The sequence below is a fragment of the Chaetodon trifascialis genome, chromosome 9, assembly GCF_039877785.1.
Source record: "Chaetodon trifascialis isolate fChaTrf1 chromosome 9, fChaTrf1.hap1, whole genome shotgun sequence".
Lineage (NCBI taxonomy): Eukaryota > Metazoa > Chordata > Actinopteri > Chaetodontiformes > Chaetodontidae > Chaetodon > Chaetodon trifascialis.
In genome coordinates this window covers 28,826,446-28,844,270 of record NC_092064.1, presented here as the reverse complement: position 1 = coordinate 28,844,270, position 17,825 = coordinate 28,826,446, and the positions used below count along the sequence as shown (strand labels likewise).

Below are 17,825 nucleotides of genomic sequence, written 5' to 3'. Positions count from 1 at the left end.
CATTATGGCTCTGTCCGCTGTGCTGTTCCACCGGCAGACTTTCAGAGCAGCTTCAATTGTTCACACATGAAGATTAAGTGATCCCAGAGTTTTTCAGCCCGTGCGATATTTAAAACCCACCCAAGGGCACCTAAGCCGACCTAAAGCCAGCCAAACCCCGTGAAGTAATACTGCGAGGCCAAGCAGGCCAGCCCAGGCTTACCAGGGCTTACTCCTCACTCTACCACCCAGACCTTCTGTGGGTCCTGCTCGGCTCTCGTTGCCTGCAGAGATGATTGCTGACCTGATGACTGCTGGGACGCAGCTTCACATAAAGCACCAGAGCCTTTCAGTCGTGTATTACACTCTAACCCTCAATTGCTCCTGTGAAGCTCTGAGTCAAAGCCTGTGATTGAACTGGGCGGCTCCCCGGAGTATGTGTGTGTGTGTGTGTGTGTGTGTGTGTGTGTGTGTGTGTGTGTGTGTGTGTGTGTGTGTGTGCGTGCGTGCGTGCGTGTGTGTGTGTGTGTGTGTAAGCATTAGAAAGTGAAGTTTGGCATTGGAGGGAAAAGAGTGTGAATACTCATTTGGTCTTTATAAATATCTGGTTTGTCCAGTTAAACCTCACATTCTGACCCATTCGAGCAGAGTTCGGCCTCTGATTTCGGAGCTTTCCAGCAGAAAAGAAGCAGCTTCATCGATTTCAAAGCAGGCGGCTGACGGCTAATGCCAGGCCTGTGATGGATGCAGCGGAGGCTCACTTGTCCTTGCAGCGGGAGAGAGGCTATTAACTCGTGGAGTATTAACATGCCCAGGCACTTTGGTGACACCGAGGTCTCTGGATCGACCTCTTTACGAGGCTAATCCTCTTATAGTGATCCTACAGCACCTCTCTGAAGGAGGTCCACGACTATTACTCGAGGTGAGGCAAAGGTCTGTGCATCATCCTCTCTGAGATGATACCAATTAATCCCATCTTTATCCCAAGGTGCACCTCTCATGGCTCTCAGACAGCACAGAGGCGTCGGCCCCTCTACGTCCTCCTCTTTAAGCAGCGTCTGCAGCCACAGAAAGTAATTCGGCTGTTATCCCACCAATCATCATGCAGCTCTGTGATCGCACTGAAGTATTCTCCCAGCAGGTTTAGATGAAGAGCACATCTCTCAGCAGCTCCTCGACCTTTGGCCTCACACCATCTCACCGTTATATTCGGCAGCTTGGCGCTCTCTGAGCTGCTGTCATGCTTTTTGTGGCCATTAGCTTTCATAATATGGTAAAAACATGACTCCTCCACAGAGTGAGAGAGGAGCGGTGGGCTGCTTCCTCACACTGAGGGCAGCTTTTCTTCATGCAGACACATGATATCAGAGATGGTTTCCCTGCCTGGTTCGTGATGCGTTCACTGTTCATCCCGCTAGCTGTGGCGTCTCAGAAACAACGAACAGAAGAGCTGGAAAGTGACGAAAAGCAAGAAAAAAAGAGAAAACCAACCTCTGAACTTCAGCACATTAACAACATGTGAAGAGGGTTGTCAGCCAATCACGGCTCACTGGGGCTGCTGATGCACTGATTGACAGGGAGATGGACCAATCGGGACAGTCGATGTCTTTCAGTGCTCTGCATGCTCGTTTGATTTAAACTGTCTGATGAAAAGTAGCTTAGCATAGATCAGATTAGCATGAACACTTCTGTTCTATTTGTGCCTTAACTGCCTTAATCTTACACTTATCTTAAACCACATCCTGGGGATTTTCTGGACATAAACTGGAGTGTTTTACAGCCCCTGAGGCAGAAACACATGATGAAACGTCATGGCTGCATGTCCAACTCCACGACTCCACAGGTCCCCCCCCGGTGTGACACCACCCATCTGCTGCTGTGTCCCTGTGTGTGTGAGAGACTTCCTGTGTCCACTGAGGACGATGAAAAAGTCTTTTTGCTGCAGGGTTTCATGACACCAAACACACAGGATGTAATTTCTATGACCGATGTGCTGAAACGAGGGATTTTTCCAACATATTTGTATTAGCCAGCTAATGATAACCAGAGGCTCCTGTTATCAGTATCTGTGTTATTATTCCACAGAGCTAACGAGATAAACGAGAGGCCAACAGATGATCATGATCATGAAAACTGTCTGCACTCAGTATCAGAGCAGGTCTGGAAGAATCTCTTCGTTTAGACCCAAATCCAAAGCTGAAGAGTTGGACATGTAACACGAACGCGACGTAAAATCCCAGCGACCACGAGCCTTCATCTCTAAACATCAGACGTGTCTCACCAGCTGTGTCTGATACACCTTCCATTATTTTCTTACATCTGGACACCTTATGTACCTGCAGTCTTGAACAAACCTCTCTGATGGTCCAGAAGTATTTGCCTGCCAGGTCTTTGGGTGAGGCGCAGGTCTCCAGGTCGTCCTCGCGGGTCAGTCTGCGGAGCCAGACCAGCTCACAGTTACAGTGCAGAGGGTTCCCGCCAAAACTCAAGACCAGCGCTGTGAGAGGAGAGCCCTTCATCTTGGCGTACACCGGGATGCGCAGGAACAGCGGGTCTGGAGGAATCTTCTTCAGCTTGTTGGACGTCATGTCCAGTCTGGTGATGGGGACAGAGACACAAGGAAGAGACAGGAAACAGAAGAAATGATTGGAAGGCTTCATAGTTAGCTTGCCAGCTAGTGAAGCTGACCTTTGACCTTTTGGACATAAAATGTCATCACGTCATCGTTTTGTCCTCTGAGACATTTTGTCATAATTAGCGTCTGTCTGACGAATCCTTGTCCCTCATGTTGGATTTGACTGAATCTGACAGTTTGAAGACCAAAATAAATGAACTCCACCACAGTTAGCTTTAGCTTAGCTTTAGCTTGATGGACAGGTGGGAATCTGAGGTGGTGGCCATGTCTAACAGGGGGAGACGGGGAGGGAGGGGCTGTGAATGGTTGTCCTCACTCAGACCACAGCTCTCCTCTGTCCTCCATCTGTCTTCATCGTCTGGAGCAGAAAGAACTGTAAACGTCTGCTGAAGGCGCAAAAACCTGAAAACTGCCTCCACTACTTTCACTTTTTTAAATTAAATTTACCCGTGAAGAAGAATTCTCTGACAGTGAAACTGAGCCGAATAGAAGCAGAGCCGTTCAGTCATTCCTCTACTGTCCATTAGTGATTTTTTCTCCTGAAAGGAGCGTGAACAGGTGTGAACCGGTGTGAACCAGTTTGATACGGTGTGAACGGGTGTGAACGGGTGTGAACAGGTGTGAACGGGTGTGAACCGGTGTGAACAGGTGTGAACCGGTGTGAACGGGTGTGAATGGGTGTGAACGGGGGGACCTTTGAGAGTTAAAGCATGTAAACTTCAGACTTTAAATCATCCCAGTAAAGACAAAAAGAAAGAACATTATTATTATTTTCCTTCAGCGTCTTAGAAATAAGCTCCTAACGTTCAGTGACGAGGAGCTGCGAGTTAGTTATTAACAGGAAGTCGAGCATCAAAGCTGTTTACAGATTGTAAACAGACGATGACGATGAATCCGATTGGTGTTTGACGCTCAAACATCAGGTTCCTGAAAAATCACCTCAAACCACAAAGATCTTGATGACTCAGCATTTCTGAGCTCAGTTTGTGCTTTAAGTCCTCTTTCAGCCTCATCAGGCTCGTTTTTGGCAGGAAGCTGTTTCCAGCGAACGAGCTCTAATGATGACGGAGGTGGAGACCAGAGACACAGCAGAGTGGACATCAGACTGCTGCTCGTCAGGTGGACAGACGTGTCTGCTCTGTCTCTGCTGTGTCCGACGTGTTTAAAGGCCAAAACATTAGTGATCAACAACTTTATAAGATGCCACATAAGAAGCCACTCTGCCCCCTAGAGGCCAAGATGAGCAACTACTGCAGCTCTAAAGGTCTGATGTTAAGGTCAATAAAGATCAAAGGCGGAGGAGAAGAAGAAGCTGTCTGTCAGCAGAAGTGAAGCTGAATGAAACACACTGATTGTAGGCAGAAAATACACTAAAGTAGCTCACAAGAAAAGCAAAGGACAGAAAATGAGATCCAGCAGAGGACAAATATTGCAGGGTGTATTTTTGTCATGCAGCACTGCACCGTCTCTGGTAATTGAACAATAATTCGCCGGTGAAACACTGGACCTGATGACTGGTAATAACACCGCAGACTCAAACATTCACCTTCGTCAGCAACAAACGCAGGAAAGTCCATTTTCCCCCAAAGTCCCTCCAGAAATATCGGACAGCAGCGGCGATGACTTAACAAGAAGTTAATAAAGCTGCTGAGAGCAGCGAGCGCGCCGTGCTTTACACATTTCAATTATGTCATTCCACAGGCAGCGGCGGAAACGGCGGTGGATTCATGTGTGAGTGCGGACCAGCCACACCGACACGCTGCAGCTTCCACCAGCTGCTGCAGAAGTTTAGTCTCCGAGGCGAAAACAAGCATTTCAGCCTGTTTAATAAACGCAGAGTGTTCATCCATCTTACACATCAATTACTGCTGGTCGCTGGGACGTAAATTGGAATTGATTACTGTTAATGGGGTTCAAATGGTATTTTGTGCCACTAGAGTGAAAATATTCACTCATATAATGAGAAAATCTGTTTGGAAAACACTTTTCAAAGGCTGAAGCAGGAGTGCTTTACAGGGCAGAGGGCGGTGAAGTCAGGCCCAGTGAAACAGGAAACCAGAGAAGAAGAGGAAACAAGCATCCCCTTTAACTGTGGAGGCGCTGCAGGTCAGACTGTGGACAGTGTCCCCGCACAGAGTGGACTTTCAGGTTTTAGTCTGCTGCTGTTTGCAGCTTTAACAATGACAAAAGTCCATCCTGATGGTGGACGGTGGAGACGCCATGATGAAGACTGATGTAGAGTATCGTATGCATTTATTAAAACTTATTTGTCTAAACGCTTTCTGATAAGAGCAGACGGCTTTTACTCCCTGCAGCTGGACGGGGCGAGGACAGGAGGTCCAGTCTAATGTGTCTCAGGGTCTGTGACGCTCACAGGGTCTCCATTAGTCCTGTGTGTAAACAGACTGACTGGCAGCAGATCTTTGAGCAGAGCGAAGAGGAGCAGCCTGAGGTCACATCTCCATTCTGTCAGGGTCGGCGCGGGCCCGAGCATTTACCGCCGTCCACTATCGATGTGCCGCCAGGCGAGACGCTGCTGCCCCGACTGCTCCTGCGGCGCTGACCAGGTCGCTGAGCGTCTCCCAGCTGCTGAACAGCTGTTTGCCTGCTGAGCCTTAAAAGCTCCACCTCCATCACAGCGAGCTGCGACAGGGATCGTCTCAAACCGCCCAGAGCTTCGGTCTTACTGGTTTAACTGGTTTGAGAATCAACAGAATGAAAGGCAGCGTGGGGGGGGGCTCCTTTTCATCCTGGTGCGTCCTCATGCTGTTTGTTTAGACTCTGTCTCTGTCTGTCTCTGGAGGACTCAGAGTTCATTACATGACTGACTCACTGTTCATCCATAGATTTCTGTGAGGCTCTTCCTCAGTTTGGAGGGTTTTCCATCGTCTGGTGACACATTTAAACACACATGACGAGTGTCCGAGTTGGCTGATCTACTTCGATTCAAAGCTGCACTGATGGAGTTTCACACCAGCAGCAGCAGAAAACATCCTGAACCACCACGCTAACACCTTATATGCAGAACAGCTGCTTATTTACACCAACATTCAGCCGCTTTCAGCCTCATTTTGAGAAAGATAACAAGCTGATTAGCAGCTAAACGTTCCACTTCCTTCACCAGCCGTGAAGCCTTTTTACACCCACATTAGCCTGGATTAAACTTTGGTAAACCGGCCGGTTGAAATTAGCGCGTCCACCCAGATGACGTGTCCATCAGCGCTGATTGGAGCTGATAAACACCTGTGACACCTGCGAGCGAACGGCCTGATGTCAGTGCGTGTGTGGTCCAGGCTGAAAGAGGCTGTAGTGTGTCTGTCTGCTGCTCAGGTGGTTTATGGGAGCCTGACGGGGTTTGGTGAAAGAGGCTGAGGCAGCATCATACAGAGTGTGTACTGTGAGAGTAAAGCTCTGAGTTAGAGGAGGCTGAAAACATCCATCAGGCTCTGAGCAGCTGCAGCTGTGTTACACCACCGCTGAATGTTCACTGCACTCAAACGCACCGGTGAGGTGTGCTAAAGGTGCTGCACTTCACTGCAGGCAGAGCACTGAAGCACTGAGCTGCATGACATTTATTTTGAAAGGAAGCAGGAAGGCGCGGCGAGCCTTTCCCTCTCCAGGCGTGCGATCCTGACCTGGCCAGCTTGTGCAGGTTGGAGAAGATTCCCTCGGGGACGCTCTCGATGAGGTTGTGGTCGAGGCTGAGGGTGTTGACGCTGACCAGCAGGGCGATGGTCTCCCAGGGAATGTCCACCAAGTTGTTGTAGCTCAGATCCAAGTCCTCCAGAGTCTCCAGGAAGTCCTGCAGGGACATAAAGGTTCAGACTTTTACTGTTTGTGCAGCATGTCATCGACTTTACCTGAAGGCAGCATCGCAACACTAAGCGGAAAAATGTCTGGAGGAGAGAAGGAAGGAAGGAAGGAAGGAAGGAAGACACAGAGGAAAGGATGAAGCCATAAGAAGGTGAGGACAAGAGAGAAAGAGGAGAAGGAGGGAGAGAAAGAAAAAAACAGGAGGTGAAAAGCTAAATCCAGGCTGGATGGACAGAAATGACGCTGGAGAAGGAAAGAAGAAGAAGAAAAGAGGTAAACACAGAGGAAGAAAGAAAGCGAGATCAATTACGGCGGTCAATGCCGTGCACTCAGAGCATGTTGTTCTCTCTAATTGCCTCCATACAATTCACATAATCAGTACACAGCTGAAATGCCACGAGTCAGCACACATTACAAAGAGAAAAAGACAAAGAGGAGGGGGGAGCGAGGCGGAGGGGGGGTGGAGGAGAGCGATAACAGCCTGTTGATCAGCTAAAGTGTTGTTGTCATTGCTGTAATTGCTCTCATAATTCACACAATCAGGACACTGTTTGAATGTCAGCGAGCTGCAGCTCCCATCACAGCGCCGCGAGCGTCAGCGCCGCCTCGACAAAAGAAACCTGAAGGAGAGGTCAGAGAGTCCAACGGACGTCCTCACGCAAACACCTGGACTCAGCGCTGGACGGCCCGTCAACAGTGTCCAGACGACAAAACAGGACGTCGCTGCCGGGACGAAGGGTCCCATCGAGGGCCTGAAGCAAGGTTTCTGCTGCACTCGACACACGAGATCCGGCTGGTTTGTCTCTGACGTGAGCGCATTAAGGAACGATACGGGAGACAAAGACGAGGGACCGAATGTCCATTCACCATCTGCTGTCCTCCCCCAGGATCAAAGTGGAAAGTCCAAACGAGGAGGAAACATGCTTCACCAGACCATCACGGCCACAAGGGGGCGCTGGGTAAGAAGAAGGATCCTCATCTGTGATTCAGGAGCGACGCAGAGAGGAAGAAATATCTCATTGTTTTGGTTTTACATCATCACCTGCGATCAGACAGAGGACAGACGGATGATGTCTTACATGGAGCAAACTGAGCTGCTTCGACCTGTCGGAGAGATAAAACTGATTCTAAAACAGTAAAATCTGTGTGAACTTTGGCTCAATGAGCGGCACAGACGGAGGGATGAATGAAGGAGAGATGAAAGGTCGGGTCCATTCTGGGTTCAGAGGTCAAAGTCCTGCAGAGGTCCTGAGGGGACACTCTGGACTGTTAATGAGCAGAGAGGACAACGGAAAGTTTATTTGAGGGCTGGTTATTAAAAAGACGTCCAGCTGAGCGCCGCGGGCTGATTCTGCTGCGCTCGGAGGTCTGAGCCAGAAACGTGACGTCATGTTCGCACGGCGCTCGACCGTCGGCGCCGCTGCTCGTCTGGAGAGTTTAAATGACTTTCAATAACTTTTCAGAGCGACAGCGCTGGCTAACGGCCGCCAGTCCGGACGCCCGGTGAGTCATGAGGCCTGCTGGCAGCGCTGACGCAGATTTGATGGATCTAAGAAAACTGTTTGTTATTTAACACGCACGCGCGCGCACACACACACACACGCGCGCGCACACACACACACACACACATATTCATAGCATGTCCACATGTGGAATATTAATTATTAAATCTTATGTTGCTCAGGAGCAAACCAGAGCTGGACTCGAGCACCATGAAGGTTAAGCTCTGCTGCAGGTCTGAGGTCAGCTGGGCAGTTAAGTTCTGCTCTGAAAAGTGAGAATGAGAGACGATTGCTTCTGCTGTATGTCTTCCTCGTGTGGACAGACTGAAAGACAGGTTCAGGAAAGGTTGACACGTCCGTCAGCACTCGAGACGACTCGCGTCTCAAACAAACGTAGGAATAAAGAGCTCTGAAGAGGCTGGAAAGCACTTTCTGATGGTCTCACAGACATGAAGTCTCTCAGGTTAAGGTGATGAAGTGATCTTACAAATGAAACGTTTCCATTGATTTTTTTAATAAGACGTCTTCAGCGTGTCTCTGCTGTGTCCGTCCAACTCCACCACGACTATCAGAGACGTCCAGTCACTTCATTCTTTTCATACATACGATGTGCGTCAGTGAAGCTTCAAGATAAGAAAATGAAATGTTTGCTGCAGGTCCATGAATCAGACAGAAATACAGAGCAGTCCATCTGGAGGAGACACCCTGTCTGTCCCAAAGCAGGAGCGCCCTCACGCCTCTGATGAAGGCGGAGGAAGACGCCGTCGTCACGCTGCCGACACTCACCTGCACAAGGCAGGCAGCGCCAGCAAGGGTGGACGTGGACCCTCCACCTGCAGGAGCTGGAGGGCGAGGAGGCAGCAGCGACCTCAGGTGGAGGAGGAGGAGGAGATGGAGGCTGAGGAGGCTCCTCTGCTCTTCGTCGTTCTCTCTGAGGATTACTCTGACTTTGACACGTACCCTCAGCCTGATGTAATAAAGGGATGTTGTCTGAAACTTCCTGGTTTTTGCTCCTCGCTGTTCTTTTATTCTTACACTTTGTTTCTGTCTCACTTTGTGCTGCAGCTGCTGTGCAACACTTTCCTCTGAATGAACAACGAACTGCCTTATCTTATCTTATCTTATCTTATCTTATCTTATCTTATCTTATCTTATCTTATCCTATCTTATCTTATCTTATCTTATTTTGATGCTTACATATACGTTTTTCTGACCTTCTACTTGCAGTTCTCCTGTTGGTGAGTCGTCCTATGAAACATGCAGTATAGTGCAGTATAGTGCAGTGGTAGAGGCAGTAGTTGCAGTAGCAGTGATGTCAGGTGTGTAGTATTAGTACCATCTTTAGCAGCAGCAGCTGTAGTATCAGTGTTTGTATGAAGGCAGATGATCAGTGGGTCTGCAGGTGTTTAAGGTGTTGGAGTGTGTTGATGGAAGGGCTCAGGTGAGCGCTCTTACCTGAAAGGCTCCCTCTGATATGCTGTGCAGCTGGTTGTTGGCCAGGATGAGGTGCCTCAGGTTCACCAGGCCCTGGAAGTGCGAGTCGTCCAGGACGGTGAGGCGGTTGGCGTCCAGGTGGAGAGCGTGCAGATCCTGGAGGTCGGCGAAGGCGTACGGCCGGATCTGACTGATGGTGTTTCTGCTCAGGGTCAGGTGGATCTGCACAGGCAGAGGAAGAGGAAGAGGAAGAGGAGGACACACGACTGATCACATTTTAGAAGAGCAATCATTCAGTCAGCTTTCACTTCTGTCAAACTCTGCAGGTCAAAGGTCAGCGTTAGCAGATGAGCTACCACATGGAGATGGTGGAGGTTCCATTTTCACCTCAGAGCGGCTCAGCAGGTTGGACACACTGGAATGAGACGCTGCCATTAACCATCACATCAGTAATTAATCCCAGAGTGCAGCAGGTCAGCTGAGACAGGAGGCCATTAGAAAACAGCTGACTGAGGTCAGAGGGAGGACCAGACGCCATGAACATGAAGAAGTAAATTCTATTAACTGCGGAGAAAAGGTCGAGGAGCAGCAACACGTTTGTGAAGCCATTCTGGAGACGCGGCGTGATAAGCGGAGACATCTGGGCGTTCTGTCACCCTCACCGGCGAATGATTAAAACCTCATTTCCCACGCTGCCTTGTGTGTGAGCAAACATCATCTGGGCTGTTGTGATCACACTGGAGAGGAACTTATTTTTCAAACACGGAGGAAGTCTCCAGCTGTGACGAGTGTCTCTATTTGGCGATTAAATGTCATCATGTTGGTATTTTTCCCCTCGAGCTGCGAGCGGCGAAGCCCTCCACCTCCGTCTGACGATTACAGAGGAATTAATTAGCCAAATTTGTAAGATATCATAGATTTCACCTCAGTCAACACGTTGTGTTGGAGGGAGCAGATGTTCCTTATGTTTGCTGCGTTCGCCGCTGTGTTGGCTTCGCTTTCTTGTTTTCTGTCAGAGGAAGCCGGAGAGCTCCAATCAGGAGGTTAAACATCCTCCTCACACACCATCACACCGTTATTCATCAGCCCTGATGTTCACTCAGCTGACCTCCAACACTGACGCCCTACATTTCCCAGAATGCCATCTGATTGTCCTTCGCCCTCAGCTTCCAAACACTGGTTATTATTCGTCAGGTGGGGGTGTGAACATGTTGAGCAGTGACTCAGCAGACCTGAGTGTCTGCAGGTCGACGGGCCTCTGATGTACCTGTCGCTCAGGCTGACTGTCAGTCACTTTAGGATGTAAACAAATTCATAAACAGGATAGTTGAAGTTGCGTGATTTTTGGGCTGTAATGAAACGACTTCGTGCTGATCAGCTGAGAGATCAGAGAGCAACACGAGCTCAGAAGGATTCAGCAGACGAGTGCTGACACTGAGCCCGGACGCTCGCAGACGGTGGTTTTTAAGGGGTTTCTGTCATGGCAGCTATGCTAAAGGTTCAGGAAACATGGTGGTCATGAGGTTTAGGTTTGGGAAAGTTTTGATAGAGAGCAGAAACAAAGATGGCGTCCTCTGCATGCTGCTCTCTGCTTACAGGACCTGCAGCATCACGAGTGACTCTGGAACAGAAGGCTGAAACCTCTCTGAAGGATCAGACTCGTCCCTCATTGCCTCTTAAGATCATGTCATGGACTGGCTTCTCTGAGCCTGATACTAAGACAGAAGCTTGTTGACTGCAGCGGATCTCTGACACGCTGCAAAACAAACAAACAAACAAACAAACAAACAAACAAACAAAGCGGACCAACAGCACACTGGGATCACATCCACATCAAATCAAATCAAAGCAAAGGGGAACGTAAAGGCGCTCAGAGAGCCGAGTCCTGACCAGGCTGGACATGTTGGCGAAGTCGCGGTGCCTCAGCGTCGTGATGAAGTTGTCCATCAGCCTGAGCTCGGCCGTCTGCCGGTCGATGTTGGGCGGGACGAACAGGAGGCCGGTCTTGGCGCACAGCACCGTGTAGGACGGCAGCAGGTTCTGGCAGGTGCATCGCTTCGGACACAGCATGGAGGAGGAGCAGGAGGGCAGGGAGGTCAGGAGGATGAAGAGGAGCAGAGGGCAGACCAGCGAGGAGACCACGTCCATGGCTGCTCTGCTGCTGCAACACAGAAAGAGAGCCACAGTTCAGAGATGGTGCATGTGCAAAAACCAGCTCGAGATTAAAAAAAGACACTTTTCCCAAATCATCCCCGCTTGATTTGGATGGAAGATTTCGTTGTTGTGCACAGATAATCATCGTTCCTCCATTAGCACTGCTGCAGTGACACAGCAGGCCAGATAAGAGCTGCAGAGAGAGAAGTCTGTGGCTCTCAGCACATTTTCTGTGTGAGCATAGAAATCCCTCCTGCATGCTTTCCTGGACTCTGCATACACAGAATTCACAGAAAAAGTCTTATAATGAAAGCTTGATGAAAGGAGGGAGGACGGGTGAAGAGAGGAAACGGGGGGGGGGGGGGGGAGGCAGGAGGAGCGGGGGGGGGGGGGGTTACAGGCAGGAGTTTGTTCTGCAGCCTGTGTGTGTTTCTGCTGAGTAAAGAGAAAGCAAACAGCTCGTATCATCAGTGAGGCTCACTGCACGGCCATGATTACCATCAGAGCATTAAAGAGCGTCGTCCGCCTGCACACCTGCCTCACCTCACACGCCTGCCTCACCTCACACGCCTGCCTCACCTCACACGCTGCAGACACGTCTCTGTGCATGAAGATGACTCTGAACCAAGTTTTCCAGCTGAGGCAATAAAGGAAAACATTTCCATTGATATTGATTTCTCTGTGCTCGGCCTGCATGTTCAGCTCAGCGCAGCCAGAATGACTTCATACGAGCAGGAGTGACATATGCAAAAGAGTGTGTGTGTGTGCACGTGCGTGTGTGTGCGCACACGCTCCCACATGCACTCTCACAAAGTTCCTCTGAGTCAGATGCTGAGTGACTGGAGGAAGGTCGATTGCAAATAACAGCGGAAAGAGACATGCTCTTTTATTTACGGTGCTGAAATATTCAGACTGCGCCTGAATGCAGCGCAGAATACAGAACAGGAAGTCTGACACGTCCTCGTGACATGGCGGGGCGGAGCGCAGCGCACGAGCCGAATGCGAGGAAGTGACGGGAGAGACGGAACAGAAGAAGATAAATTCAGCGGAAACGATGGCGAGAATTCAAAAGCCATCTGAGAATACACTCAGATGTCAAAGGGTAACGACGAGTCTGCGCATGACGGCGCCGCGAGAGGACAACAAGCAGACGAAGAGCGACGAGTGGAAGGAGACAAAAAATAAAAACACCTTCATCACCGAGGAGGACGGATGGAGAAAAGTCATGAATTCATACTTTAATGTCAGTGTTCATTCTGCAGGTTTATTTACTGTTTGTGTTCGGTTTGGTCAGGCTTATCCAACAAAACTACTTGATTCGGTGGAGGAAAACATCATAGTTTAAGTCAAAATGAGCACATTCGTCATGTGAACTAAGCTTTGTACAGGAAGTGAAGTCACCCATGAGGCATGAGTCAGTCAACACTGACTTCACAGGGGACATGAACGTCTCCCTCATGTGGACTTTCTTGCTCTCTACACGACATCATCTGACTTCCTCCTTTGCTCCTGTCATAAATCCAGCGGCCACTAGAGGTCGCAGTCTGACAATAACCATAAACATGGGTCGTAATGAGGCAACATACGTGGAGTTTTAGGGGCGACGGAGTGACAGAAGCTCACAGTGAATACAGGAAGTACACAGACGCAGTATTGCTCGTTTGCTGTTGAGGTTTGGTGTTTTATTCAGTTGAATGATGTTTGTTTTTGGATTATCGTGGATTATTAATCAATAGCAATCCTAAAAAGCCTCAGTGCACGTCGTCAGTGTCGCCGCGTCGCTGACGGCTGCTCTGATTTCTACAAAGCTTTACGTTCATACAATGCTCTTCCGATGGTTTCGCAGTGGAGTTTAGGTGCGATGTGACGCTGCTGCTGCTCTGAGAACAGATTTAATTTGTTTAGTCAGGCCAGCTCGGCGTGACAAAAATGCAAAGCAGCTCTTTTTCAGACTAAACGCACTTCTCCATCTCTGTCGCACTCTCCTCCCTCTCTCATCACTCCATTCTCCGCTAAAAGCACTTCTCATCTCAATTGCATCGCTCCTTTTCTCCATCCCTCCACTTATCTCTCCGCCTCAGTCCTCACATCATCCCTCTCTCCCCATCAGTCGTCTTCTCTCAAACTCTTCGCAGCTGTTTCCTGTCACACCTCTCTCTTCCTCCGAACCGCCATCCCTCTGTATCTGCTCCCTCCATCTTTTTTCTGTGTGCATCTCTCCTCACATTCCTCTCTGATGTCATGCTGCATGTGACCACACATGATGAAATGATGGCGCGTGGCCTGTAACATGGAGACAGTGTGCAGCGTGACACGTGACAGTTGAACAGAAACTGACACGCTGACGGCGTGTTTGGACAGGTGGGCCGGCCTCAGAGCATCAGCGTCCTCACCTGAGCAAACACTCACATGCATGTATCCATCCCTCCCACCTGCAGGGTGGGGGGGCTCTGCAGCCTATTGGACAGGAGGTGGGTGGAGGACTTTAAGTCACAGAGCTCAGCCTGCAGTGAAGCAAAGCAGCCATGCTAGCAGCTCTGTGAGGCACAGGTCTGAGCTACACGCTAACTTCAGCATGCTAACACGCCCTCAATGGCAACGCGAGCATGCGTATTGACTCTCTGTGCTCAGACCGTCAGCTCAGATGAGGACAAACTGGAATGGAGTGGAAGACATGTCAGGAAGAGAGGATCAAAGTGAAATACATCCTGAAGGAGACGCGAGCGTCTAAAACATGTCAAGATGGAGGCGGCGAGAGGTGAGAATCCGTACGATCACTACAGACAGATTCATCCTGAGAGGACGTCATGTTTTATGACAACGCATCAGAGGGTTGTCGAGGTCTTTCAGTCCGGACCACGGCGGTCCATCAGCGTGTCGTGGCTAAAACAAAGGGGACGTCGTCCAAACACAAGTGTCTGTCCCACACATCGACACAAGAAGCACCAGAAGACCACGAACAGAAAGACAGCGAGACGCAGCCGAAGAGCAGCTGATCACTTCAGCCGACGTCAGCTCAGAGATCAACAACCACGGCGAGGGAGGAAGACGAGATAAGACGAGCAGAGCAACCGGAGAGAATGGAGGAAGGAGGGGACGGAGGACGGAGATAAGAGGAGCCACACGTGTCCTTCTTTGTGACCTTGTTCTCTTCAGCAGATCAAACTTATTGGAAACATCTTCATCAATAAAAGCTCTGAAGGCAGCGAGAAGAGAGGGATGAGTGGAAAGAAAAGAGAGGGATGAGAGGAGAGAGAAGAGAGGGATGAGAGGAAAGAGAAGAGAGGGATGAGAGGAGAGAGAAGAGAGGGATGAGAGGAAAGAGAAGAGAGGGATGAGAGGAGAGAGAAGAGATGGATGAGAGGAGAGAGAAGAGAGAAGAGAGGGATGAGAGGAAAGAGAAGAGAGGGATGAGAGGAAAGAAAAGAGGAATGAGTGGAAAGAAAAGAGAGGGATGAGAGGAAAGAGAAGAGAGGGATGAGAGGAGAGAGAAGAGAGGGATGAGAGGAGAGAGAAGAGAGAAGAGAGGGATGAGAGAAAAGAGAAGAGAGGGATGAGAGGAAAGAAAAGAGAGGAATGAGTGGAAAGAGAAGAGAGGGATGAGAGGAAAGAAAAGAGAGGGATGAGAGGAGAGAGAAGAGAGGGATGAGAGGAAAGAGAAGAGAGGGATGAGAGGAAAGAGAAGAGAGGGATGAGAAGAAAGAGAGAAGAGAGGGATGAGAGGAAAGAGAAGAGAGGAATGAGTGGAAAGAGAAGAGAGGGATGAGAGAAAAGAGAAGAGAGGGATGAGAGGAGACAGAGAAGACAGGGATGAGAGGAAAGAGAAGAGAGGGATGAGAGGAGAGAGAGAAGCACAGATTGCTGATGAAGTTACACACTTCATCCAGCTGGTGGAGATGTTGTGCTGCATCTCTGGAAAAGACACACACACACACACACACACACACACACACACACACACACACACACACACACACACACGCACACACACTCTCTCTGAAGGCTGAGGGAAGAGGAGGCTCACTGCTGGACAAACACTGAGGACAGACAGGTGTAGCAGGAAACATGAGGACTGATGGAGGCAGAGGAGGAGGGAGCGCTTCATTTATCACACTGTAAACACTCTGGACTCATCTCGTCTCTGTCTCGCAGAGCTCCTCGTCGTCTCATCTCGTCTCTGTCTCGCAGAGCTCCTCGTCGTCTCATCTTGTCTCTGTCTCGCAGAGCTCCTCGTCGTCTCATCTTGTCTCTGTCTCGCAGGCATCGGCACCACACGATGTTTTATTCTCACAAGGAGACGAAGTTGTTAATGAAGACGAAGCTGCAGAACGTACTGACTGTGGTTCTCCTGCAGTATCTGCTGAAGTCTGATTTCTGTATTTTATGGTTATTTGAGGCACTTTGAGGTTTGGGAACGATCATGTTGGATATTAAAAGAGCACGAGACATGTTTAGTTTATCAGTGTTTAAGTAAGAAGCAGGATGAAGAGCTTCTGTAGCCGAAACCGAACAACACGAGGGACAAAGACGCAAACCTCTGCGACGGTGTGAGACGATCGAACCTTCGTACTGTTGAGTTCTTAAAGAAGAACAGTGAAGACGACTTGCTTTATGCTGCTCTCCAGCTGCACCATCGTCATTCATCTGACCCGTCTCTCTGCCCAGATGCTGACGGTGGTGCTGCGCTGGTGGAGCAATCATTCAAACCAAGGACCTGGCAACAAGCCGAGCTGGAGCTCCTCGATGCAGATCTGAACGAGTGGAACGACCAGTAATCTGTTTCCAGCTTCTGCCGGTGAGGCGAAAAGTCTCCACGAGGTTAAAGATTAAAGCAAAATAAAAAGCGTTTAGAATCTAATTAGTTCAACAACTCTGGCACTTTCATAGAAATGTTGCTTAATTGTCAAGACCGTCCTCATAAATAAAGAAAAGGCCATTAAGAAAACAGGCAGACAGCAGCAGCAATTAAAAACCTCCAGAAATGACCCACAAGAGCTGAACCGTCACATGTGGATGAACAAACACGGTAAAATGGACCTTTAAGAGCAGCAGACGGCGTTATTAACGCCAGGCGCAGGAAGTGGAACAGAAACAACATCTCGCTCTAAAAGGTGGAAATGCTCTTAAATGACCGGTCACCGCACATCAAATCCTGCTTAAATATGGAACCTGGAGGACGCGGCGCCCGGCTCGCATGGTGGCGAACGGCCACTTTGCCCGCCGTCAGCAGCGAGCGGCCCCACAGGAAACCTCGGCTTTAATAATAGACTGAAGGAACTGGTGATTCGTCTGAAGCTGCAGTCCAGAGAAGCGATCCTTCCACAGGAAACCAGAGCTCGACCTGCTCTCAGGTCAGGCTGCAGCCTGCAATCCACCATCATGAAACAAGACGTTCAGAGCGCACGATGGCGTGATGCAGAGCTCGCGTCCGCATCGGTCCAGGCCGCAGCACAAAGCTCACGACGTGTTCACAGAGGATCAGCTGTGTGTGTGTGTGTGTGTGTGTGTGTGTGTGTGTGTGTGTGTGCGCACACCCACGACCCACAAAAGCACCAGACCAACCACGGCGTCCAGACCGTGGTGCTTCCACTCTGCCTCAGCCAGTCAGTCCTGAAGTTTGGAGGAAGCCACAGCTGGCAGGAGATGCTGACCGTCAGCAGGTTTGACCTTCAGATGTCCCCGATGAGCCGGAGACAACCTACAGCCCCGAGTCCTCTCAGAACATTTTAAAACATCTAAATAAATTCTATGAATCGATGAGTTCAAATCAAAGCTGATCTGTAGCTTCGACACTGCAGATGTGAACTGAGACGTTTGTACGTAACAGCAGCTTTTCTAAACATCTCTGGCGTCATTTCACTGCAGTGAACTATCATGAGAGCGAGTGAACGGAGATCTTTTAAGGCTAAATGTTTCTTTAACGACTGCAGCCTCGAAAGCTGAAGCATTTGTTCTTTTCCAGCCGTTTAAAAGCGTCATTGCGTCTTGTCTTGGCGGGAGCAGGCGGCGCGGCCGTGCGTCCACAAAGCGTCCGCCGTGGCCGTCATTGTTGCCGCTCTGCTCTCGGGCTGATGGACGTCTGAGCGCCGTCATTCATATTAATGCGGCTGCAGCCAGTACCAATCACTGTCCAGCAGCTCGGCTCCTGTGAACGCCGCTCATGGCGGCGTGGAATCCGTCTCAAAGGCTGCGAAGATCAAAGGCAAATAAAAATTGGGTTTGGCTTTCATAAAAATTCAATTTATTAAGCCTTTGATCACGCACATTGCACCTCTCCAAATCAATGATTTTTGGCTTTTGTCCAGAAA

The 17,825-nt window shown here is 49.6% G+C and overlaps 1 protein-coding gene across 3 annotated transcripts in view; it reads right to left on the bottom strand.

Annotated features, from left to right (window-relative positions):
• Window positions 1-17,825, bottom strand: part of LOC139336171 (leucine-rich repeat and fibronectin type III domain-containing protein 1-like protein) — a 224,813-nt gene that overhangs the window by 22,415 nt on the left and 184,573 nt on the right. For 2 of the 3 annotated variants that reach the window (XM_070970119.1, XM_070970121.1), the window contains exons 6-9: window positions 11,254-11,524; window positions 9,385-9,585; window positions 6,250-6,416; window positions 2,334-2,574 (exon numbers count right to left, since the gene is read on the bottom strand). In XM_070970119.1, coding sequence (XP_070826220.1) covers window positions 2,334-2,574; window positions 6,250-6,416; window positions 9,385-9,585; window positions 11,254-11,511 — 867 coding nt within the window. In that variant the 5' untranslated portion in view covers window positions 11,512-11,524. The remainder of the gene's footprint in view (window positions 1-2,333; window positions 2,575-6,249; window positions 6,417-9,384; window positions 9,586-11,253; window positions 11,525-17,825) is intronic. The other variant, XM_070970120.1, reaches the window with a different exon arrangement.